This window comes from Dromiciops gliroides, chromosome 2, assembly GCF_019393635.1.
Source record: "Dromiciops gliroides isolate mDroGli1 chromosome 2, mDroGli1.pri, whole genome shotgun sequence".
In the NCBI taxonomy this organism is placed as follows: domain Eukaryota; kingdom Metazoa; phylum Chordata; class Mammalia; order Microbiotheria; family Microbiotheriidae; genus Dromiciops; species Dromiciops gliroides.
The window spans coordinates 431574079-431599728 of NC_057862.1; the positions used below are offsets into that span (position 1 = coordinate 431574079).

Consider the following 25650-nt stretch of genomic DNA (forward strand, 5'->3'; position numbering starts at 1 on the left):
TTCTTGGTTTCCCTGGCATTCTTTAGACCCAACTGAAACTGTCTTCTACAGGAAGCCTTTCCTAACCCTTCTTAATTCTGGTACTTTCCCTCTTTTAATTATTTCTTCTTTATTCATATTCTCTCTCTCTCTCTTTCTCTCTCTCTCTCTCTCTCTCTCTCTCTCTCTCTCTCTCTCTCTATATATATATATATATATATATATATATATATATACATACATACACACACATGTATATGTATAGCGTGTGTGTAAATATCCAAATGTATTTACTTGCTTGTTGCCACCTCCATTAGATTGCAAATTACTTGAGGACAGAGGCAGTCTTTTGCCTCTTTTTTGTTTTTTTGGGGGGGTGGTGGTGTTTTTTTTTCTTTTGCCTCTTTTTGTATGCCCAGTGCTTAACCCAGTGGCTAGCAGTAGGCACTTAATGTTTATTGACCAACTTATGTGCTTATGGAATGAATAAATAGAAAGGAAAATCTGAATACTTCATGCAATCTGATCAAGTTTTTTAAGCCCTCTCCCAAAGACTAGCCTCTGTCACTATATTTGAAAAGGAAATAAGCCTGTTTCAGAGAGCAGAATGCTCTTATAGATGAATCTCTTTAGGCTCTCTATCACAGTTGTTTAGAACATGGTTCTAGTGATGGTCAAGGGTTTGTTTTATGTTCTGGTTGGTTTTTCTCCCTAGCCCAAGTTGCAGCATTAAACCCAACCTCAGAATTTAATTCAGAATTCAATTTGATGAGGTAAGCCTCATCAAATTTTCTCCCACATGCTATTGATCACATGAAGGCTGAGAGAATGTACATGTATCATTGAAATTTGTTCCCTCTACTATGGTAGTACTTTAAAAGGGTTGCTGGTTGTAGGTCAAGAAGTAGATAACATCAGGTAGATCTTATTTCCTGGAGTCTAGACTTTTAGTAATGAAATTATAACTAAGAATAATGCATCAAAGAAAAATCCAGTCCTAGGAGAGAATAGAGGAAAAAAATAGTATTTGTACTCCTTTGACTTTAAAACATAACCAACCCAGGTGGGGGGGAAACCCACAAAAACATAACCAGCCCAGAGAAAATGAGGAATAGGAGCAAACAACTCTCTTATCTTCTAAAATGTCCACTATCTGTCTTTTACTTTTAGATATCTAAGAAGATTACATTTCAGCTTAAAGAAAGGAAGGTGGAATGCAAAGGAAGAAGAAAAGTTAATTGAATTAATAGAAAAATATGGTGCTGGTAAGTTAGTGTTCACGTATTCTCTTTCACTGTCTTAACAAATTTGAATTCATTTCCATTTGCATTAAAAGGTTGGAAAAAGTTATAGTAGTGACACTGCTTTGAATTGAGAAACATATCACAGTTTGCAGCATGTCCTCTTTGTCATTTTACATGCTATAGTTCTCATTTCCTAGTAGAGCATGAAGGCTCAACTGTTAGGTGTGTAGTTTCAAATAATTTCAGTTAAATTCTGCAAATTCTGCTTTCTGCAAGTCACTAGGAAATACAGAGGTGAACAGAGACACAGTCCTTGCTTTCCCACCTTATGATCTCCTGAGAGAGTTATCAAGGGAAAGATGTGGGGAATTCTAGATCTGAAATACTGGTTGTAGCAGCTGTGCAGAAGCCACTTCTTAGGCTATAAATGAAATTCATTAGCGATGTAGGGAGTTGTTTTCCTCTCCCTTATTATTTAATTGCCAGAACTTGGGTGAAGGATGAAATAAGTGGGAAGATTCCCCTGCTGCCCCCCTCAGCACATTAGTCACTAAATCTGGTCTCTAATTCACTTGAGCTTCTCCAATCAAATTGTTGTACATATAACTGAGGGAGCACAGCCTTAGCTGTTCCATGAGAGGCTCTAAAATAGCCACTTTCTAATGTTTTACTTACTGAAAAGTTATGCTTCAAGTATAGATTATTTTGCTCTAGTCTGTAAGTCCCAGTCCCTCAAGAAAGATTTTCTGTGTTGTTTTCTTTGATATTGTTAGGTCACTGGGCAAAGATAGCCTCTGAATTGCCTCATCGGACAGGCTCCCAATGTCTGAGCAAATGGAAAGCCTTGATTAGGGTAAGGTGTGGGAGTTGTTTGATTTTTTTTTTTAATGAATATCTTCCTTTGCCAAGACCTAGGAGCACATCATCTGACAGAGAAGGCTGTTGTAGTTTTTAGAGCTGGAAGGGACCTTAGGCAACATCCTGGAAGGAATGATCTTAAGTAAAGGAGCTTTTCCTTCCGGTGACAAGGCTTTTTAACTCTGCTGATTCATAAGCAAAAGAGTCCTTGTCTAGGCCAGAAGCCCTTTGGGGTTTTTAGCTTGGCTTTGAGCTGGGATATGCTGTCATGCCTCTGCTCGAGCCTCCAAGTAGCTTAGCACTGACATGGCTGCTTTGTAAGAGGGGCTGTCTGTCCAAAGCCAATCCTGATGGCATCTCCTCTGAGGAAATCCTGCACTCCTTGAAGTCCCCTTTTGTTATTCAGAGCCATTAGTAGAATTGGGCTTTATTGTTGTTTCTTAGGAAATGAGGGAGGAATAGAGACTGGAAAAAGGTAGAAACCAACCATTTCCTTCCCCACAGAAAAAGAAGAGGCCCGGAAAACGGCAGAAGCCCCGGAAGAAATACAGCTCCAACTCTTCTAGCAGCAGCAGCAGCAGCAGTGAGGAGGCTGAACTGGAGTGGCATAATGACTTGGAGAAGGAGAAAGATGCTAAAGTAGCACTAGAGGCATGCCAGTACACAGTGCCTGACATAGACATGTGGGTCCCCACCAAACCAAGTCACACTGAGCTGTGGAAAGATCCAGGAGGGGGCTATTCCAGACCCTCCACTCTTTCCCCCTGCCTTTCCAAAGCATCTGTGTGCTCCAGAGTAGACTCCAAAGAAGGCAGCAAGGCAATTCCAAATGCAGCAGTGGCGATAGGAAGGGAGCCCAGCACTGTCCCTATGGACACCGACTGTGCACAGTCAGCTGACATTGGTCTGGAGAAGTCACCACAGGAAGAAGAGGTAAGCCATTTGACTAGCCTTCAGATGTAGCAGTGTATACTGTCCAAAACAAGACATTTTGGTGTGTGTAGAAGTGAGAAGGGGCTTTTCACATGCCTTGATAGTTACTGGCCGTTGAGTTTAGGATCAGTATTTACTGAATCTGATATTCTTCATGTAGCTTGGTAGAGAATGCAGCCAATGTGTCCTCCTGGGTATAGAGTACAGACTTCAGAAATGTGATGCAAATTTTATATACATAGTACTGTAGTGCCTGGGGAAAGTCTTACCTTTGTGGAAAGAAAAAAAAATTCAGTGCAGTACAGTGAATGAAGGGTTTTTCTATAGTTGGTAAATAGAACGAACTATTGTCTTTTTCTCTTCATCATGTCCATTTGCTTTTTGATCCAGGCCTCCACAACTGAAAAGAGTGTCCTGAAAGTTGCCCTGAGTGATGTGAAGAAGGTGATAAGGATCAATACCTGTTTGGAATACCAGAAACTGGTAAGGCCTCTTGTGTAGTAACTTTTTTTCCCCCCTTTTACTAAGGACCTCTAGTTTTCAAATTGCTCAGTTTCTACCAGCCTTACCCTTCTTTCCAGTCATAACTGTGACAAAGAATATACAACCTATGTTGGCGTCTTTGCTTTGTCTACATTTGAGTGTCCTTTAAAGACTCTCCCATTTTGGATCTATCCTGTTCTTGGACAGATTTTTTTCCTCAGGGTTTTCCCATTTGTTTAAGAAGGATGCAGTGTGGGGCAGCTAGGTGGCGCAGTGGATAGAGCACCGGCCCTGGAGTCAGGAGTACCTGAGTTCAAATCCAGCCTCAGACACTTAACACTTACTAGCTGTGTGACCCTGGGCAAGTCACTTAACCCCAATTGCCTCACTTTAAAAAAAGAAGAAGAAGAAGGATGCAGTGAGGGAGCAGCTAGGTGGCGCAGTGGATAGAGCACCGGCCCTGGAGTCAGGAGTACCTGAGTTCAAATCCAGCCTCAGACACTTGACACTTACTAGCTCTGTGACCCTGAGCAAGTCACTTAATCCTCATTGCCCTGCAAAAAAAAAAAGATGCAGTGGGCAGTGAGACTGCTTTGTGATATAATAGGGAGAGGGGCGAGGTCAGCAGGAATTGGGAGTGGGAAGGTGTCTTTTGGATAACAAACCCCGCCACCATCATCTGGGCCTAAAGAAAGGTCCATGTTCTGCAATAAGCCACTGTCTTTCCTCCAACTCCAGCATTTCTCATCAGTACCATTCCCTTTGTTCTGGCTAGCTGAGAGTAGATGGCTACAGAACAGATGTCTGCTGGCCAGATTTGGGGTGGTCAGAATAAAGTGGGAATCAACTCCCCACCTGATTCTCCTGATTTTGGCTCAAGTCCATGTTTAGAATTTGCCCCAGATAAAAAAATATCACACTAGAGGTTTGGGGGAAATGTCTGATACTGTATGTGTGCAAACAGTACTTCCAAGGAGTGCTGTGATATTATTGTAAAATAATTCTAACAACCCCTCTTCCCTCCCCTCCCCCGCTTCTGCTTCATAGAAAGAGAGGCTGAAAAAGACCCATCTGTTTACCTCATCTCTGGTATCCAAAATGGATGGTGGAATGGGCATAGAAAAAGTGGTGCAGGTGTGGCACAAATCTTTTCTGAACAGACAGCGGCAACAGAAGATCGGCATACAGAGGAAGAGGTTGGACCGCAAGCTCTTGATGGCTGTGACTCCCTGGGTGGGCGATGTCATCATTCCTTGTTGGAGTTCTAGGAAGCCTGTAACAGTGCAGACTCGAGGTACCACAGAGGGGTAAGGGAGCAGGGGGGAGGTCAGGGGCTTTCTTCTGTAGGCCTGGTGTCCAGGAAAAGAGGAATAGATGGAGTCAAAAGATATATATCATCTTTTGGACTGGTGCTTACAAAAATCAGAGGGTTAGTGAATTAGGTGATCTGAGGAGATAGCTATTTTTAAGAGAATAGACATTTTTCTAATGCCCTTAAAATGTTTGAAGAAAATTTAAATTTGGGGAGGAAACCCCAAAAACATAAAAGAGGAAAAAACAAATTCAATTCCTGGTTGACTAGAGAGTAGTGAATATGTATGAAATCATATGTACAGAATGTTCAGAGTGTCATAACATTTGGAGCAGGAAGGGGACCGTAAAGAATATCTATTCCGTAGGGTCTCTGAGTGTGATCCCAAAACCTTTTCAGGGGAGCCACAAGGTCAAAACTGTTTTCATAACAATACTGGTTTCCTTTCTAATGCAACATGTGTGTTGTATATAACATACATGTGGGCTTTCCATGTATTGTGTGGGCATGTACGTGTGTGTGTGTGTGTGTGTAAATACCCACTAAAACTTGGGGAAAGGGACTTGTCCTCAATTTTTAAGTGTGTTAGGGAGTCCCGAGACCTAGTCCAATCCCTTCATTTTAAGAGATAGGGAAATAAATCCCAGAGATGTTAAGTGACTGACCTAACATGAAACAGCTAGTAATTAGATGAAATTGGACATGTTCAGACTGAGAGGCAAATTGTCTGGCGGTATAGAAGATAATAGTTGCCTTTAAAATTTTGAAGAACTGTCATATGGAAGAGAGATTAGTTTCAGAAAATGGAATGGGACCACTGGGTAGAAGAGCCAAGGAAGCAAGTTTGGGCTCAATATAAGGAAGAAATTTAACTGTCCAAAAATGGAGCAAACTCCCTTTCTAAGTAATGAGTGTGAATTAGAAATTCCAGTCACTGGAAGGATTAGAAAAAAGAGGCTAGCTAAACCAGCAACCAGGTATGGTCATAGAGAGTATTTTCCTCCATTAGGTGGGAGAGTGGACTTAGTGGTTTCTAAGGTATCATCAGGCTAAAAGACTGGTTCTTTGTGCATCCTATTTCACTGGATCCTGTTCTGTACTGTATGTATGTGTGCATACCTGAGAGAATAAAAGAAGAAACGTTTATTAACTCCTGAGGTGCAGAGAACTGTGCTAAGTACTGGAGTATAAGTAGGAAAGCAGCATAGTCACTCTTGGACATCCTGGTTGTGTCAGGAGGGGGACACAGCAAAGGAAGTTTCAGCTGCCGGTCTGGTGGAAAGGCCCTGTGGTCCTTAGGATGCAGCAGCAAAGCACAGCATAAGGCCACCTCTTTAATGTTATATTCCCACTGATAAAACCTGTTTTTCTGATGTTGAGCCTTCAACAAAGCTTTGGTCATGAGAACTTTTCTTTTCCAAGTCTTCAGTCACTGTGGCTGCTAAGGAGGCAGTGGCTACAGGCCTTGCAGGAGCTGTTGCCATGACTGATTAATCCAGGTTGATTCCCTGGATGATGGCTGCAGGGACTAGGATGGAAATAGGCCTAGTGTTCTGAGGGTGCTGCTTAATGTAGTTTATTGATTGATTGAGGCAATTGGGGTTAAGTGACTTGCCCAGGGTCACACAGCTAGTAAGTGTCTGAGGCCAGATTTGAACTCAGGTACTCCTGACTCCAGGACTGGTGCTCTATCCACTGCGCCACCTAGCTGCCCCTCATTTTATATTTTTTTAAAAATAGGGGCAGCTAGATGGCGCAGTGGATAGAGCACCAGCGCTGGAGTCAGGAGTACCTGAGTTCAAATCCGGCCTCAGACACTTAACACTTAACTAGCTGTGTGACCCTGGGCAAGTCACTTAACCCCAATTGCCTCACTAAAAAAAGAAAAAAAAAATATATATAAAATGAATATCACAGAAGAGTTTAATTGGGGCCTGTCAGTGTTGTTTTAACTAGATTAAGTTCCTCAGGCATAGAGACCTTGTCTCAATCTTTGTGTCTCCTGTACCTGGCACAGTGCCCCAATACATAATAATTTGTTGATTAGAAAAGAGTCCATGAAGAGGGATATTTGCATGTCATCTTTTCCATCAACTTTTATATTAGAGGAAGGTTAATGTTGATTGACAGTGCCTTATCCTGATTTAGGGGTCTAATATTCCCTTTCCTTACCACTGCCTCCCTTGCTGATCTCCACTCAGTGGGGAGCTGGAGTTGGAAATCTGCAGGAGATGAGAATGACTATGACAGCTCCATGGTTTGGTAATTTCTTGATATCTTCAAAGTATCGGGTTCTAGCATTGTTCCTTCTTGCTCCTTCTAAAACTGAGACCCCACTCAAACCTCCTGCCTTAGTTTACATGCCAAGGAGCTCCTGGACATTGTTGAAGGAGAGAGGCTTTGTGTCTGGAGTTATCTTTTACATTGGACTTTTTCATCTCCACAGCAGAAGCCATCATGACAAAATTGCAGAGGATCCATCTGACAAGTACACCTGTGTTTACATTATTTATTCAGGTAAGCAGAGATTGACCTTGCTCTGATGAGCTTTTGGTTTATACTAAATCTGTTCTCTAAAGGAGCTGCATAGTTGACAACTTTAGAGGTCTCACCACTCTTAACCATTTAATGCCTCAATGCAGGGTCAGCAACTTGTGTTTCCCAATCCACTATCATGTAAGCAGTGCCTGTAGGGAGCCCAGAGAGGCCTAAGGCATAATCTTGAAAAGAGAAGGGCAAAATAGAAGGAAGGGAGGGGGGTAGTAGTCCATGTATCTTGTCTGAGTGTGATACCACCACCAGAAATTGTCAAAAGTGATGTCCTTAGGACTCCTGTCCTAATACCAGGAAAATGCAATTGAAAATGAAAGCAAAGATAAATTCCTTGAAGTCAAGGATCTAGATGCAAGTTGGATGCAGTAGAACATCTGTGAAATGTAGGTGCATTCCATCCATGGACTCCCAGTAACTTTGGGTTCTCCTCATTGTGGGTACTTTCTCCTCTCTTGGTTTCCCTAATGCCACTTTCCCCTGGTTCGTCTTCCTATTGGAACATTCTTTGGTCTCTTGCTGGGTCAGCCATTATCTTCTGTCCCCTAAGCATGAGTGACCCCCATGCCTTTGGCCTGGATCCCCTTCTCACCTCTTTTCATATTCTTTCCATTTGTAATCTCATCTATTCCCTTGGCTTCATTTATTATCCCTATTCAGATGACTCCCAGATCTATATAGTTAGATCTAATCTTTATCTGGAACTTCAGATTCACTTGAAGACATCTCCACTTGGGTATTTCAGAACTTCATATTCAGTATGTCCAAAAACCAAACTCATTGCCTTCTTTCCAAACCTATCCTTCCTCTAAACTTTTCTGTTCTTGTTGAGAGTTCCACTATCCTCTCCTGTTACTCAAGTGCATCACCTTGTTTACATCTTCAGTTCTTTCTCTGAGGCAGTATGATATAGTGCATAGTGTTCAACTTGGAGGAGTCACGAAGAGTTGGGTTCAATTCCTACCTCTGACATTGAGCAGCTTTGTGACCCTGATCAGCTTAATTGACCTTTCTGAGTTTCATCTCTCACTTAGACTATTGTAATAGCTTCCTAATCGGTCTCTTTGAATCTAGTCCTTTCTCTCTGGTTCATCCTACATGCAACTACTAAAATTGTCTTACTGAGACACAGGTTTGGTTGTGTTAGCCCCTTGCTCAAAAAAAGGTCAGTGGTTCTCTATTGTTTCTGGGTTAAAATACAGTCTCTGAAGTCTAGACTTTCAGACCCTAAACAGTCTGACTCTAATCTAGTAGATGTCTCCTATTTTACATTACTCCCCTTCATATACTTATGTTCCAGACAACCTGGACTACTAATTACTTCCCAAACTGAACATTCCATCCTCAGCTGCCATGCATTTGCCCACAACATGCTTTGTGCCTGGAGTGAGCACTCTTCATTTCTCTTCCCCAGAATCCTTACTTTCCCTCTGGGGTCAGTTTAGGTGCCATCTCAGGGAAGCCCTCCTTGCTCTCCACAGCTGTTGATGCTCTTTCTATTCTCAAATTACCATGTAGTTCCTCACCTGCATATGTTTATTTCTTACTCTTCCCCACTACCCCAAATATAATCCCCTTCAGGGCAGAACCTGTTTTCTTTTTGTCCTGTGCACCTAGCATTTTGCCTTGCAAATAGTAGGCCCTTAAATTTTTTTTTTTTGAGTTGACTTGGGTTACTCTTTTGTATAAAATTTTTTTGTGTGTGTGAGGCAATTGGGGTTAAGTGACTTGCCCAGGGTCACACAGCTAGTAAGTGTTAAGTGTCTGAGGCCGAATTTGAACTCAGGTCCTCCTGACTCCAGGGTCAGTGCTCTATCCACTGCGCCACCTAGCTGCCCCTGTATAAAAATTAAGGCAAAATGCAAGACAGGTTTTTTGTTTTGTTTTTGTTTGTTTTTGCAAACTCTTTTTAAAAAAAATTAACTTCAATTATCAAATTTTTTTTCCTCCCACATCCCTTCCCTTCCCCTTTCCCTCCACCCCCAACCCCAAAAAATCTTCATGTATGTAAGCCTATACCTCTATCTTTTGGAACTTTCACTTTACCCTCTTGTTCTACTATGTCCAGGCAGTGTTTTTTTTCATGATTTCTTGAAATAAGATGTCTAGGCTCTTTTTGACTGTGGCTTTCACATGTTTTTTTTAATGATGCCTAAATTCTGGGTCACTTGTTTTTGGTTTTGTTTTTTTTGGCGGGGCAGTGAGGGTTAAGTGACTTGGCCCAGGGTGACACAGCTAGTAAGTGTCAAGTGTCTGAGGATGGATTTGAATTCAGGTACTCCTGACTCCAGGGCTGGTGCTTTATCCACTGCATTACCTAGCTGCTGCCCCCCCCATATTTTCTTTTGGTGTTTTTTGGGGGGGGGGTTTCCAAATCTTTTGACTTCGTTTTAATATTTGTCATCTCATGGAATCATTAACTTTTCTTTAGTACATTCTAATTTTCAGTCAGTCTGTTACTTGGGTGAGGTTTTGTACCTCTTGCAAATCTATTCTCTTTTCAAATCTTACTTCCATAGTTCTTATCTGATGTAATGCTGGTGTCAGAGCCATTAGCATTTTGGTCCTATTCCGTTCCTAGGATCTAGCTTCAAAATACAATACTTTCTGTATCCAGAGTCTGGCTAGAAACAACACCTCAGCCCCTGTACCCAGGAGCTGAGTCTGAGATCTCAGTCCCCTCTCTGGGGTCAGAGAGACAGTGCTTCTTCCTGGGTTTGACTCTGTGATCCCAGCCCACCCCTCTTCCACGGTTCCTTCCCTGATCACTTGCCTGTGGTAAAATTTGTGATCTTATGTTGTAAAGATGATCCACTAATTTCTCCATAGATTTCCTATCACTGCTTAATCTGGCGTTGTCAGATCTTTGTTAAAAGAGATGCACTACACTGTTTCCTCCTACTTCATTCTCTTAGTCTCCCCACGTTTGCAGTACCCGTTTGGATCTTTTTTAGTCTCACTTGAACTTTTTTTGTTTGTTTGTTTGTTTTTTTGTTTTTTAAGTGAGGCAATTGGGGTTAAGTGACTTGCCCAGGGTCACACAGCTAGTAAGTGTTAAGTGTCTGAGGCCAGATTTGAACTCAGGTACTCCTGAATCCAGGGCGGGTGCTTTATCCACTGCGCCACCTAGCCGCCCCTCACTTGAACTTTTAAGTCCCTGGTCCCTTATGCATTTCAGAAAGGTCTGAAACCAAAATGCCCACTGTCATCTTGCCCACTTTGCGCATTGTGAATGTTGTATGAACTCTAGCAGGCATATATTGTTATCTTAGCCATTTGGCAAAAAAGCTTTTGGCAGGCCTGTGTTGCCATGTCCATAGGGGGTCAGGAGAGGATCTTCTCCCTTCTTTTAAACACTAACTACCATGTTCTGCATTTAGCTATTTCAGATTGATACTGATGGCTGCATGAAGGTGATTGAAGAAAGGAAGGCCAAGCGGGCAGAGCTGCTCTTGGCTATTCGTGGAAATACTCAGCAACCTCAGCAGGTAAAAGGGTGGAGAGTTGGGTTGTTTTTTTGTTTTGTTTTGTTTTGTTTTGTTTGTGGTGAGGCAATTGGGGTTAAGTGACTTGCCCAGGGTCACACAGCTAGTAAATGTTAAGTGTCTGAGGCTGGATTTGAACTCAGGTACTCCTGACTCCAGGGCCGGTGCTCTATCCACTGCGCCACCTAGCTGCCCCAGAGTTTATTTTTTTGTTTGTTTGTTTTTTGCAAGGCAACGAGGGTTAAGTGACTTGCCATGGGTCACACAGCTGGTAAGTGTCAAGTGTCTGGGGCCAGATTTGAACTCAGGTCCTCCTGAATCCAAGGCCAGTGCTTTATCCACTGTACCACCTAGCTGCCCCCAGAGTTTATTTTTTAAAACTTGGGGCTAAGTAGTTTGACTGCACATCTTACTTGTACTGTCCCTTCACTGGATATGGCTATAACCAGCTGAATGTCTCAGGATGCCGGCTGTGGTAGAATGGATCTTGGATGAGTCACTGAACCTCTGGGCATCAGCTGCCTCATTCATGAAATGGAGAGCCTTACCTAGCTGCCTGCAAGCTGGTGGCCAGACCAGATTATGTCTTGAGGTTTTCCCCCCAGTCTAAATTCTAAGATCCATTAAATTCTATTTCCTACTGATAGATTGGGATGGGGGGATGGCAGAGGGTGGCAGTTTGGCAGTTGGTGCCCCTGTGCTATCCTGCCTGTCATCTCAGTGAATGGGATTGTACCTGCGTACCTCATAAATTATTATGCTTTTCTTGTCCATCTATAACTTGAAAGAATTTTTCTGTAAGCTACAAACCTAGAAGTGTCTTGAGAATTAACATTGTTAATTAGTTTGCATCTCCTATTTTTCTAGGCATCCTCCAATTTGCAGAAATCTGCAGGTACGGTTGTATTTTTCCTTGCTTTTGTCATTCACATCTTACAAATGACAGATAAGAGTTTGAGGTTGTCACTGAGCACTATAGTTTAATATGTCCTAGTGTGTGGTCCCTTTCCCTGCCTTCTTTTCACCCTGGCAACCAGGCCCTAGTGATGTCTCACATCAGCAGGGCTGAGTGCTAGATTCCAACAAGATTGCACTGATTCTCTTGAATGGAAACAGGGCCATCCATGCAGTATCCGCCAAAGTATCCTCAGCACAGCTTGTCGTTCATTACTTCCTGTGCTGCTCCTTTTGATCTGGAGAAGAAAAACTAGCATCTGGGACCAGGCTCTTTTACTACTCCTGACACTGCTTGCTTTATTGGAGTTTGGTTTGGCATTAGCTGTGCTCATCATTAGTGAGAGTGAGTTGGCACTCACTTTTCCAAGATAGTGGAAGGGGGACCCTGTTTCATATAACTTCAAAGTAATTTGTCTTTGGGGTACTTGGGGAAATCTTTTTTTCTGGAGGTAAGGGATTCACTTTGCTCAAACTTGTCTCAGGCTAAGATTAAAGTACATTTCCCTTCTTTGAATCCATACTGACTTAACTCCGGGACATGAAACCCAAGAAGCATGCCGAATATGCGGGGAAGCCAGTCTAGGAATAAACATTTGAATTAGGTAACCTCTGTTTGGATAGCCAAGATCTAGTTATAAAAACTAGATAGGCATGTTTGACCTAGACAACTACCCCTCCCCCCACCCACTCACCCCCAAAATGAAAAACAAAACTTTGAGCTCTTTTTTTGGTACCTAAAGATTATGGGTTAAGTTTCTGGTGCAGAATGAAAAGTATAAGCATCTGCCAGGTGTACCCACCTTTAAATTCTTTCAGGCTTGAATTGTAGTTACTCCCCATTTTCTCAGATGTGATTAAGATATGGTACACATTTGCCCCGTTCTTGCCCATATCTCAAGCTCAGCACAGTGTATAAAGAAGCTTCCTATGTCTTGGGGAGGGGGAAAGGAAGGGAGGGTGGGAGAAAAATTTGGAACTAAAAATCTTAGGAAGACAAATGTTGAAAACTATTTTTACATGTAACTGGAAAATAATAAAAGGCTTTTATGATTTAAAAAAAAAAGCTTCCTTCTACCATAAGTAGACTCTAAACTCCTTAAGAACAAGGATTCTATTCTATCTCTTCTCTCTCCCACAGTACCTGACATAAGTCTGAGCATGCAGTGGGTGCATAGTAAGTGCTTGTTGAATAAATGGTATGAGAGGTTCCAAGTTTTCTATAGGCAGAAGCTTCTGAGATTGGATTATGGTTTGTCTGCCCTTAGTCTGCATATTTATTGTGTCTCTCTTACAGGCTGCCCGCTGATGAAGGGCAAAGAAACACAAAAGAAATCTACTGGCTCTAAGATGAAAGATTTGCCAGAGGCTGCCCAACCAGGCCCAGCGGTGTTGCCGACTTCTTTAGGCCCCAAACCAAAGCCTAAGACTGTCTCAGAACTCCTGAGGGAGAAGCGGCTGAGGGAATCCCGAGCCAGTAAGGCCTTGGAGAGCACAGTGATCCTTGCCCCTCAGGTGCTGGTCACCCCACCTGTGATCCTTCAGCAACCTCTGCAACCACTTCTCCCTTCCACTCTTGCAACAGCCCAATCACCAGTTGCTGTGGCTTCAAGCCCTGCAGTCACATTCCAAACATCTTCCCCCACCATAGCTCCTACCAAGTCCCCTGAGAAAAATTCTGTGACAAATAACAACTCTGGCTCTTCCAAGGGAAATAAGGTCATTGTTGAAGAGAAAGTAAATGAAACAGAGAACACCTCTGCCCCCCAGGTTGGGGTCCTTGCCTTAGTCCAGTCTTCCTCATCCATGAGGACTGAAGGGCACTCTGCTCCTAGCGAGAGCCTGGTCCCTAGAACAACAGCTAATCTAGCCCTAGGAGTAAGCCAGATTTCCACCAGCTCAGGGCCAGTTAGCCTCCTATCTTCCCAAGTCACTACCACCTCAGGGAAGCAGGAACTGCTCAAGGTACCTCCTTTTCTGGCTCCGGCTCAAGTCTCTACGCAGCAGCCCAAATCCATAAGCTTGGTGCCTACCCTTTCGGTTCCTACCTGTGGCCCACAGGTTATCTCCAGCAACATTTTGCCCATCACGTGGGTAGTTACCCCACAAGGGCTTGTCCCTATGTCCATGCCAACCTTTGTAGGCCTTCCTGGACCAGGCAAGCCAGCTGGAACCCCTGTGCTCCCCATTCTTGGGGGATTGGCCAGCAGTCAGGCTACCCTGAAGCTATTGCCTTCATCAACTGTCACACAGAGCCCGAGGGCCCCTGAACCAAGCCCCACTTTAGCCAAAAGGCCACTCATTTCCAATAAAACACTTAAAGGAGACCTGGCCTCAGGGACAGCTGGACCAAACCTTCCAGCACATCTCCCCACCACTGCTTCATCAGATAGAGGAAATGACTCAGAAAAAAACAGTCTTCCTGTAGATAAACCTAGAGAAGTGAGGATAGCTGGAGAGATATCTGTACCCTCTCCCCAACCTGAGACACAGTCCCAGGCCAAGAGCCCCACAAGCCAACCGAGGACAGAGCCCAGTGGCACCCCAGAAGTGGAGAGCCTAGCTCGAGTGAATCCAGGAGGCCAGGATCCCATGCAGAAAGGCCTTTTACTGGAGACTAAAGACAATCTTCCTATTCAGAATGGCAATCCTGGGAAATCGTTTCCTACCCCATCAGGGACAGCCAAGCCCATTACCCAGCAACAAGAAGGGACGGCTGCCCAAGACAGTCAGCCCAAAGCCCTGGAGCCCGGGAAGAGCTTTCTGGACTTGAACCTCCTCTCCTTGGAGAGCGAGGCTTCCGTCAGGGAGTGGCTCAAAGGCAAGCAAGGTGTCTGCTTGCCCCCACTTCAGAGCACACTGCCCTACCTGCCTCCTTTTCTGTGCAATCTAAAGACCCTGTCGGGCCTTCTGCTGCAAAAGAAATCCCTGGAGCAGAGCGCAGTCACCATTGTGGCCCAGGAAAGAGTTCAGGACAAGAATGCTGTGTCTGGACAAGACATTCAGGCAGCTCGGCATTTGGTGCAACAACAACTTAAGGAGAACCCTGCGTACCTCCTCCTGAAAGCCAGGTTTCTGGCAGCTTTTGCCCTCCCGGCTTTTCTTGCCACTCTTCCCCCACCTAGGGTCCCAACCACTCTTTCACGGACCATGGACAGAAACAGCGAGAGTGAGGAAGAAAAGGAGGAAGAGCAAGAGGAAGAATGCTCTCAGTCAGAGATGTGGCTCAAAGACAGGGATTGTGGTGGGAATGAACAGCTGACAAACACAACTGGAAATACCCAGTCTACCCCAGAGGCCATGTCCTCTGTCCAGGTGAGGTCAATAATTGGGCAGGGAAACTGCCCCAGGGAGGTGCTGAAGAGGAGGAATTGTACTTCTTTAAACCTTAGTGGATTCTGGGCTGCCACCCTGATAATCCCATCAGATTAGGGAAGGCGAGATTAATTTCCCAACATCTTTGCACTTTTGTTTCTCATCTATACAGACTAGAGCTCAAACATGACCCAAAGCTACTAAGGGGGGACTGGGGAATGGGAATCAGCCATGTTTGAATACGGTTTTCATTTAGCTTCTTTTGAAGAAGAAGCAGCCTGTTCCAACCCTACCTACATTTGTGCAGGCACTGCCTCCAGAATGTAGCTGGGATCAAAAGATGAGGGAGTGGGGGGCAGCTAGGTGGCGCAGTGGATAAAGCACTGGCCCTGGATTCAGAAGGACCTCAGTTCAAATCTGGACTCAGACACTTGACACTAGCTGTGTGACCCTGAGCAAGTCACTTAACCCTCATTGCCCCACAAAAAAAAAAAAAGGATTAAAAGATGAGGGAGTGCTGCTCTGCCTGTGCAGAGCAGAAAGCCTCATTGGGGTCTTTGACAATCACTGCTAGTCTTGTTCTACTGAAAAATTCTTTTAGAGAAAGGACTTTTTCCCCGCTAAAGTAGAAATACAGTAAATATTTTGAAGATTTCCTCCATAACATTTTGTTCCTGACTTCTGAATTCTTTGTAACAGCAGATCTTTTTTTTTTCTTTCTTTAGATGAAGTCTTATAATTTAGGTGAATTGTTTATAATAATTTTTCTAGTATTAATGATAACACTGGACTTAGAAGTGAAGATTTGTGTTCGTCTTAGATCTTTTTTTCTTTTCTTTTCTTTTTTTTTTTGCAGGGTAGTGGGGGTTAAGTGACTTGCCCAGGGTCACACAGCTAGTAAGTATCAAGTGTCTGAGGCAGGATTTGAACTCGGGTACTCCTGAATCCAGGGCCGGTGCTCTATCCACTGCACCATCTAGCTGCCTCCTTAGATTTTTTATTTTCAGCTCCTCTACTCCACTTTTTTTATTAGGAAGTGACTTCTTTTTTTTTTTTTTTTGCCAAGTACAACTCCTCTACATATACTTGTCCACTGCACCACGTAGCTGCCCCCTCTCTACATATACTTGTAATCCCATCCCTTCTGTTGACCCTAGCAGACTGCCCCTACTGTCTCTGTATTCTTTAATCTCTCCCTATCTACTGGCCCCTTCCCTGCTGCTGCCTTCAAAAATATCCAGGTTTTCCATCCTTTAAAAAAAAAGCAACCTTGTCTTGATTCTTCTATCCCATATATCTCCTTATTACAACCAGGTGCCTACAAAAACTTGCCTGTGTTCCTATGCTCCTTGCCCACTTCTCTTTTCCCTCTCCTCTCAACCCCTTGAATTCTACATGATCTCGTCACTAAACTATTCTCTCCAAAAGGAAGCAAAGTGTCTGCTTGCCCCCAGTTACCAGTGACCTCTTAATTACCAAATCCAATGACCTGTTCTCAGTCCTCATTCTTCCTGATGTCTCTAATTGACTTGGTTGATTCACCTTCTCCTCTTGAATACTCTCACCCCTCTTGGTTTTCATGACATTGCTCTCTCTTGCTTCTCCTGCCTGTCTGGATACCCACTCCTCAGTTTCCTTTTCTGGGGGGTCATATACATCCTACCTCAATGAATATGCCCGGCATCTCTGTCCTGGGACCTCTTCTGTCTTAGTGATCTCATTGGCTCCCAGGAATTCAGTTATCATCTCTATGTAGATGACTACCAGTTTTATATGTTCATCCCTGGTCTGTTTCCTGATCTAATCCACAACTCTCCATTATATTTCCAACTGCATGGCCCAAAGGCACTTCAGATTTAACATGTCCATAACAGAAGTCATTCTTTTATCACCTAAACCCCCTTTGTTTCTCAGTTATTGCTGTCAAGGACACCATGTCCTTCTAATCATCCAGGTTCGAAGACTCGGAATTATTCAAGACTCTTTCACTCCTTCATATCCAAGCAATTGCTAAGTCTTATCAATTTTGCCCCCATGACATCTCTTGCATCCATTCTTCTCCTCACTCACATTGTCACTACCCTAGTTCAGGACCTAATTACTTCTCATTCAGGCTATCCAAATAGCTTTCTAATCTGTCTCCCAGACTCTAGTCTTCTTTCCTCTCTCATGCTTCCCACACACAGCTGCCAAAGGGAGGGGTATTCCTAAAGCATCAGTTTAATCTTGTCTCTCTTCTGCTCAAAAAGATTCAATGGCTCTTTATTGTTTCTAGAATAAAATTTAAACTCTTTTTGGGCATTTTAAGCCCTTCATATCCATAGGTGAAGCCTATAGGCTCCTTCTCAGAATAGTGTTTTTAAATACATAAAATATATTGGAACACAAAGCAAACTACTTATACTGAAATACAGTTAGCATTACACTAAAAAAAAAGTTCATGGACACCAGGTTCAGAACTCTTGCTCCAAGATGATCTCACATTGATGATCACAAAGGTTCCTTTCAGCTTTAAATTCTGTTAGTATTTTAATGTAATTCCTGCTCTCCAAGCACAGTGGCTTACTTGACTAGTATCTCAAGAGAATGACAGTGAATCTGTGTTTTTCCAATTTCTAGTCCTGATTTATTGGTAATGTTTAACCAGAATTCTGTGTTTGTGTTAATCATAGTTTTTCCCTTGCAATTAAGCACACCTTCCTGGTTCCATCCCCAAAATAATAACTTTTCCCTGAGGTAGTTGGTTTGGAAATGACATTTTTACCATATCAATGCATTTTTCAGCAGTTTCCAAGGTGGTGAGAGCAAAAGCTCATTGTACTATGTCAGAGATGTTCTGAAGAACTTGACAAACACCACTCACAGGAGCCCTAGAGTTTGGTGGTCTTGTGCTCTCAGGGCTTTTGTGGAAGGAGAGGGCAGGAACAAAAACTAGTCTCATCCACTGCCTTTGGAGGTTTTTAAGATATTGTAGGGGAAGCAGCGACCAGTTAGAAAGAATTTTTCTTAGAAGTACTTCTCCAGTTGCCTCCCCTTTTTTTGCAGAAGTAGGGGATTGTCAGGGTGGAATGCTACATATAATGTCATATTTTTTCAATATGTTGGTTATTTTTGCTGAACTGGTCTCTTTCCTCTTGTTGTTGTAAGGGATGAATCTCAGGGTGGGAAAGGAGGTTAGGATAAATTGTAAAATATAAGTAATAGGCCCCTAAAGATCAATACAAAGTTATATTTTTTAAATCACCGGCAACAAAACAGTACTCTTCCTTGAAAATCTGCCTCTGTAGGTCAGCATTGCTAAGCCCTTTTCAGACCATGACATACCTGAGCACAAGAGAAGGGAAGATATCTTTCTCTACTCCTCCAGCCATCTGTTCATCCTCACTAGCTGCCCCCAGCCACTTAAGCTAGACATGAGGTGAACAAATTCTGTTTGTAGAAATCTCTTTAAACATTCCCTGTGTTGGGGGTGGGGGTGGGGGGCTGAAGGACAGAAGACTAGCAGGCCATTGGGCCAGATCTTGTCTTTCTTGTAGCCTTGTAAAGGCTTTCCCTCTACTTTTCCCCTTGTCACTCTGGGATGTCTGATCACTGTTCTGTGTCTTTGGGATCTTGCTCTAGGGCTCTTCCCATCCTGTTCCACATGCCACGTCCAGTACCCTGGATGCTGCAGATTTTAATGTGCTAAAGACCAGAAATGCCGTGCATGCCAGGAAGCGGAGGAGGAAGGTATGAGAAGGGGGCTGGAGGTAAGTTGATTGCACATGGGAGTGAAGGGCCCTGGACACAGAAATAATGCCACACTGTTATCTTAACAGCCTACCAGGGGGGTTTGTACCCTTGTCCTCCTCTCCCTCCACCTCTTCCCCCTCTCCCTTCTCTTCCTTGTCTTCCTCTCCTTCCTGCTCCCAACCCCCCAATTTGCTACCACCTCTCTGCTTTTAGTAGCAGACAAGTTTTGCTCTTTAAAAAAATCCCACTATACTTTTCATACAGATGAGGAAGAGGAGGCTTGAGGCCCTGCTTACTGTCATGTCCTCAGAAACAGTTGTTCTCTGTTCTCTTGCACTTATTTTTAAGCTCCTAGAGCAGGGGCTCTTAACTTTGGGTCTGAGAAATTGATTTTTAATATTTGACAGTTGTGTCTCAATATAATTTATTTTGTAATTTATGTAATTCTACATATTTTATTTTAATTAAATAAAAATATTCTGTCCTCACCTGATTGCCAGAGAGGTCCAAGACACAAAAAAGGTTAAGAAGGTTATACATACTGGCTTCCAGGAAGCTTTTTTGCACAACCAGTTTGCCTGGAGTTGTCTGTGTAACAAAGTTCCTAACAGTGCATCTCCCCATCCTCCATTGCTTATCTTCAACATTTATAGACCTCGGCTTTTGCTGAAGGGATTTGTCTAAAGTTTTGGAAACAGCTAAATGGAAGCATTTTGGCCATCCTTGGGAGCCTCTGCGTGTTCTTCTATTGCAGGATTCCTGGACATGAAAACTGCCTCTGGAGCCGAGGAAATCTTAAACTTGACTAAAAACCAATTGACCCTGCAGAAATTAAAAACAAAAAACAAACAACCCAAGAAACCATGAAGGACAAGAAGGCCTTTTTCTCGTGAAGGCTTCTCAGTAGACAGTATTGAGTCAACACTTCTCACGTAGCTCCTCACTGAAGTCCAATTATCACACTAACCACCATGGATTACCATTTGTACTGTAAACCCTGGAAACTGGACTCTTCTGCAAAGGGCTTATGCCACTGCTTTGTTGCACTAGCATGAGGGAAGCCCAGAGGGCTGTGGGCTAGGGAAGAGAAGGGAGAAATGGAAGATTATTTATTTTTGCTGTCAAAGCTTTATTTTGTGTGATCACTTGATTCCAGATCAAAAGAGGTGATTGGGATTCTCAGTCATTCCACCTTCAATGATGCTGGTAGTGAATGGTCCCTCAGCTGCTTTGAAGTGATAACACTTCTTTAACTGGAGGGGTTATTTTTTCTTTTATGAAATAACAGGTCTGAATGTTTGGAGGGAAAGATATAAATATTTATATGTGTTTGTATATAGATGCTAGATGTTCTATTTTCTCATTAAAAAAACAAAAAGCACAAAACACTTGAGCTTTATTTTTTCAAGGGTGTGTTATGAGTATACATACACAGACACACACATACACTCAGGTTCAGCCCTACTCTTGTCAACATGAAACTGTACATAAAGACCTTAGGCTGGTGCAAAGGTCTGCCATACTTTTCAGTCAGTCATATTCATATATTCATGTGCAGTGGCTGAAGTGACTTCAGAGGGTCATCTAGAGTCAGAACATAGGTATGAATCTTGACTAGCACTGGAACTAGGACTTTCTTCATCTGAAGCCAAACCACTTAGGAGTTTGGACAGATTGGGGAAGGGTGAGAGGTGCACCATGAATGTCAGCCTGACAGGGTTGGACAGTAGTAGTGGTATAGAGAAAACATCTAGCAGACAGTGGGTGGGGCATGTGTAATAAAGGACAGTCCAGCCCTGATGATTCCTGCCACTATCCCTTTTTTATTTTAATTTTTTTCCCTGATTACATGTAAAGATATTTTTTTGAGTTCCAAATTTTTCTCCTTCCTCCCCCACCCCAGGCCAGCAAGCAATTTGATATAGGTTATACATTATAATCATGTTAAACATATTTCCACATTAGTCATGTTGTAAGAAGAATCAGAACCAAAGAAAAAAACACGCAACAAAGAATAAACAAGAACAGTAACAAAAAAGCAACAATAAAAGTGAAAATAGTATGCTTCAATCTGCATTCAGATTCCACAGTTCTTTTTTTCTGGATGTGGAGATCATTTTCCACCATAAGTCTTTTGGCTTTGTCTTGGATCATTGTACTGCTGAGAAGAGTTAGGTCTATCACAGTTGATTATCACACAATGTTGTTGATACTGTGTACAACGTTCCCTTTGTTCTGCTCATTAAACTAGTGTCAATTGATGTAAGTCCAGGTTTTTCTGAAATCCATCTGCTTATCATTTCTTACAGCACAATAGTATTCCATTATATTCATATACCACAGCTTGTTTGGCCATTCCCCAATTAATGGACATACCCTCAATTTCTGATTCTTTGCCACCACAAAAAGAACAGTTATAAATATTTTTGTACATGTGGGTCCTTATCCTTTTTTTATGATCTCTTTGGAATATAGACCTAGTAGTGGTATTGGTGGGTCAAAGGGTATGCACAGTTTTATAGTCTTTTGGGTGTGGTTCCCAATTACTCTCCAGAATGGTTGGATCAGTTCACAACTCCACCAACAGTGTATTAGTGTTTCAGTTTTCTCACATCTTCTCCAGCATTTATCATTTCCCTTTTTTTTGGGTCATATTAGCCAATCGGATAGGTGTGAGGTGGTACCTCAGCCACTATCTCTTAAGGATTTGGTGGTAACAGTGGGCTCTGGGAGAGGAATATATGTGGTGGATTATGCCTTCCTTCTGTCCCTTGCCAGAGACCTGGTACAAGGCTTCAGTTACCTTACCCTTTTTATAGCTGTGATCTTTTACAAGACATTTAATGAATGACTCTGGGCCTCAGTTTTTTCCTCTGTAAAGAATAGGGGAAAGTAATACTTGTACTGCCTACCTCACAGGGTTTTTGTGGGGTAAAAGTACTTTGTAAACTTTAAAGCTATATAAATGCCAGTTATTAAATCTGTTAAATAATGGAGTTAGACTAAAAAGGGTGCCAGACATGTTGCTTGCAAATCTTACAGGCGCAGCCCCAACTAGATTAAAATGTGTTTGGGGGGTGGGGGCGCAGCTAGATGGTGCAGTGGATAGAGCACTGGCCTTGGATTCAGAAGGACCTGAGTTCAAATCTGGCCTCAGACACTTGACACTTACTAGCTGTGTGACTCTGGGCAAGTCACTTAACCCTCATTGCCCTGCAAAAAAAAAAAATGTGATTAGGAATATTTAAATACAATAAAACATAGATAACATTACATTTTAAAACTACATTAAGAGATTTTTATGTATGGATTAGTTTGACACCTCTGGACTTGATTTCCAAAGTATCTTCCAGCACTAAGTCCTGTAACCCTGTTATCTGGTCTTCATATACATAAATGAATAATAGCCATTCTGAACTTTTGAATTTTTATGTTTCTGTTAGGGAAAAGAGGGAAGCATGTTGATTGTTTAAAAAATTGTCAAAACTTGGGTGTTCTACTAGACTAGAAATTTTGGGAAAGTAGCCAACGGCCTCTGGATGAAAATCAAGGCATGAGATCCGGTTAAGTGGGACATGAAGTCATGGCATCCTTTAAAGAGGAGAAGTCACTCAAATGACTTCCTCCTAGTTCACTACACAATAAAGAGGAAGATGTTACCATTTCTTTTCCCCCTTTAGACCACATGGACTGACCATTCATGTTTTCTTCGAATCTGGTAGTAGCTGGGCTTCTGTACGATAGAATGACACCAGTCAGGGTGCTTTGAGCCACTCCAGGTGTTGATTTCATGGCACTGAAACACCACACCTTGCCCTCCCTTGAAGATTTTCAAAGTTAAATCATTCTTCCATTTTCTTTTTCTTGCCCCCTTGGTAAGTCATTTTACTTAAGAGGGATTGCTTTTATTTGGACACCTGGCCAAAGAGAATAATAGAACTCTTTATCTTTTAGTTTTCCCTCTCTTGATAAAAATAATACCTGGTAGTTGGTTTTTGTGTGGTCCTATGATTGAATCCCCACAAGGAATGCCCTTCACTGATGCAGACCAATTTATGTGGACCTTTTAAAGAGTTAACTAGGGTACTGAGAAGTTAAGATATACTCACACACAGCTAATAGAGACAAGACTGGATCTCAGGTCCTCCTGGTTCTGTAGGCTACTTTATAATTGTTTTGGTTTCTTAAGTTTCTTTCACATTCCTGTGAGGTAAGTAGGGTGGGTATTTTGCCCTGTTTTGCAATGGGTAAACCTTTGCATGGAAAGGCTAAGTATGGTTGAAGGAATGGAGAGTCACTGATGTTTCACTATTAGCATTTTTAAAAATCTTGCTATTGTCACATCTCTGCTCTTTTCCCTACCTAAGGAATCTGCCTACTTTTGGTCTTCTCTCACCTTGAACCATCCCTATCCACTCCTTCAAGCCTGTCCCTTCATTTGCAGCAGCTGGGATGTGGGGAAACCCAGGATGTTGCAGACAATTCACAACTGAGGGAAACGCCTCTGAATAGATATGCAGACAATTCCATATATCTCATTAATAGCAGCAATTGAAGGCCCACATGCAGAAGTTCCAAGGACCAAGGATTACATTCCTCCAAGAAGCTAGTTCAGGAAACAGAATGGAGAGTAGTTAGGTAAGAGGTAAAATTGTCTGAGGGTGGAACCACTAAGACTAGCTTCCCGTCTTACATCATGACTAGCTTCCAATTCTTCCACCCTGAGCACTATATTCACTTCCTTTCATGTTAGCCTGCATTAGCTAGGAAATGTCTAGGAGGAGTTTAGCTTAACTGGATTAACTAGATATTAATATTAATGAACCTCTGGCCTCCACCCTTCCTTTTCTGAAATACTGCACTGTCTGGCAGGTGGCAAATTCCGTCATTCACTATTGCTGCATAAAGAAAAACCATATTTAGGCCTTTTTTGTGTGTGTGTGTGAGGCAATTGGGGTTAAGTGACTTGCCCAGGGTCACACAGCTAGTAAGTATTAAGTGTCTGAGGCTGTATTTGAACTCAGGTCCTCCTGACTCCAGGGCTGGTGCTCTATCCACTACGCCACCTAGCTGCCCCATATTTAGGCCTTCTTGCCTAAATTCCTAGAAAATTCCTAGAATTCCTAGAAAATGAAGTATTTAGTAAGTCCCTATTATGTGCCAAGTACTGTATTAGGTACTAGGGATATGAGAATGAAACAATGCCTGCTTTGAAGGAGCTTATTGTGAGATTTAAAATTGGATATTAGATCATAAATCTCCCCTACTTAACCTTTCCCTTAATTTATCTCCCAAACTAGTAAATGGAAGAAGCTTTTGGTTTTCTAGATAGACCTTTTATTTATTGTTATGGTAGTCACAAGGTGATGTTGATTAGAAGGATAGGAAAGTAGAAACACAATACAAATCGTCTTAAGTCTAAGCTTAGTCTATATTCCTTATAAAAACTCACCAAACCGAAAAGGCCACCTTTGGAGAGAGACCGTCTGTGCCGCACCGTCAGGAGTCCCGCCAAGCAGGCAAAAGCCTCACCTCCGTTCTCTCCATCCCGGAAGTCGAGTCCCCGCAGGCAGTCTGACATGCGCAGCAGGCGGACTGTTCATCTCCTCCCCAAAAGGGTGGTCCTTGAAAAACTGGTGTCTTTCAGTTATCCTAACCAACTGGTAAAAACTTTCATATTTTACCACATTATATTCTAATGGGGGAGAAAACAAATGCCCATAAAAATATATACAGCTTCCTAAGTATACCGTTTATAAAGTCAAGTAGAGATATAAACAAAGTGGTTAAATTCAAGGTAGTTTGAGAGGGAAGGTAGTTCAGGGGATCGGGAAAGACTTGTAATGGGGGAAATGGAGTATGGGTTGGGTTAGGGTTGGGGTTCTTAAGAATTCCTCTTTAAAGAATTACACCCTCTTGCACACCAAAGTAGTTAGAATAAGGTGGTAGTTTATTTAGGGGCAAGGGAAGGGAAGGTGGGGGGGGGAGGGAAACCATGAAAGAAATACTTGGACTTCTCATGGGGAGATAGGCATAAAGCATGTGGCTCAGAGGTACCAATCTCTTAGGATGCACCCCAGAGGAGAATCTTTCAGAACGCTCACTCTCTGCCCCATGGGCCTAAGGCCGTTTAAACCTTTGCCCAGAGAATTTTACTGGTCTGAATGTGGTTCAGACATTAGGTCGGGCCTTCCGCAAGGGAGGATGACTGCTCTGCCTGTCGCTTGGAAAAAAAAAAAAACACCGAGCCCTGGTAAGGGTCAGGGGGAGAGATCTGGGGTGCATCCTAAGAGATTGAACTAAACTAGAACTTAAAAATTTGAGAAAGAGATACATGATACATTTTTGTAACAATTTATGGCCACATTATCCGCTAGGAACTGAAGAAAACTGGCCTGTACACAGTACCCTTAATTATTATACCATTTTGCAATTGGACAAGTTTTGTAAGTGTGAAGGGAGATGGACAGAGATTCCATACATATCGGCCTTTATGATTTTAAGCCAGAAGTCAAAAGAACAGAGTAGGATATGCCCAGCAAAGCCAAGTGAATTTCAGAAGGCTCAGGATGACCCTAAAAGGCCTTCTTCCTCACAGGGGTTCAGGTATCAGATGATTTCTTAGACGATGCCCTATTCATGGGGAATCATTACAAGTGTAAGGAACAGGTTGACTGTCTGATACGCCTTCCTCCCCTATTACTCCATCCCCTCAGGCCGCACCACCCTCTTCTCCCAGTTTTCCCTTTATTCCCTGCTCCCCACCCCCTCCTCTTTACCCCTCCCTTCCGAACTTCTCAGCCAA

General features: G+C 42.7%; 1 protein-coding gene across 4 annotated transcripts in view; it reads left to right on the forward strand.

The window, feature by feature from the left end:
* SNAPC4 (small nuclear RNA activating complex polypeptide 4) overlaps positions 1-20221 on the forward strand; it is a 44200-nt gene extending 23979 nt beyond the window's left edge. Inside the window, exons 14-24 of one of the 4 annotated variants that reach the window (XM_043982909.1) lie at positions 1150-1244; positions 1997-2076; positions 2586-3014; positions 3405-3497; positions 4545-4791; positions 7256-7326; positions 10740-10847; positions 11712-11739; positions 13096-15113; positions 18735-18862; positions 19600-20221. In XM_043982909.1, coding sequence (XP_043838844.1) covers positions 1150-1244; positions 1997-2076; positions 2586-3014; positions 3405-3497; positions 4545-4791; positions 7256-7326; positions 10740-10847; positions 11712-11739; positions 13096-15113; positions 18735-18848 — 3283 coding nt within the window. In that variant the 3' untranslated portion in view covers positions 18849-18862; positions 19600-20221. Of the gene's footprint in view, positions 1-1149; positions 1245-1996; positions 2077-2585; positions 3015-3404; positions 3498-4544; positions 4792-7255; positions 7327-10739; positions 10848-11711; positions 11740-13095; positions 15114-15969; positions 16000-18734; positions 18863-19599 lie in introns of those variants that run through there. The other 3 variants (XM_043982907.1, XM_043982908.1, XM_043982911.1) reach the window with 3 other exon arrangements.
* Positions 20222-25650: the final 5429 nt, after the last annotated feature.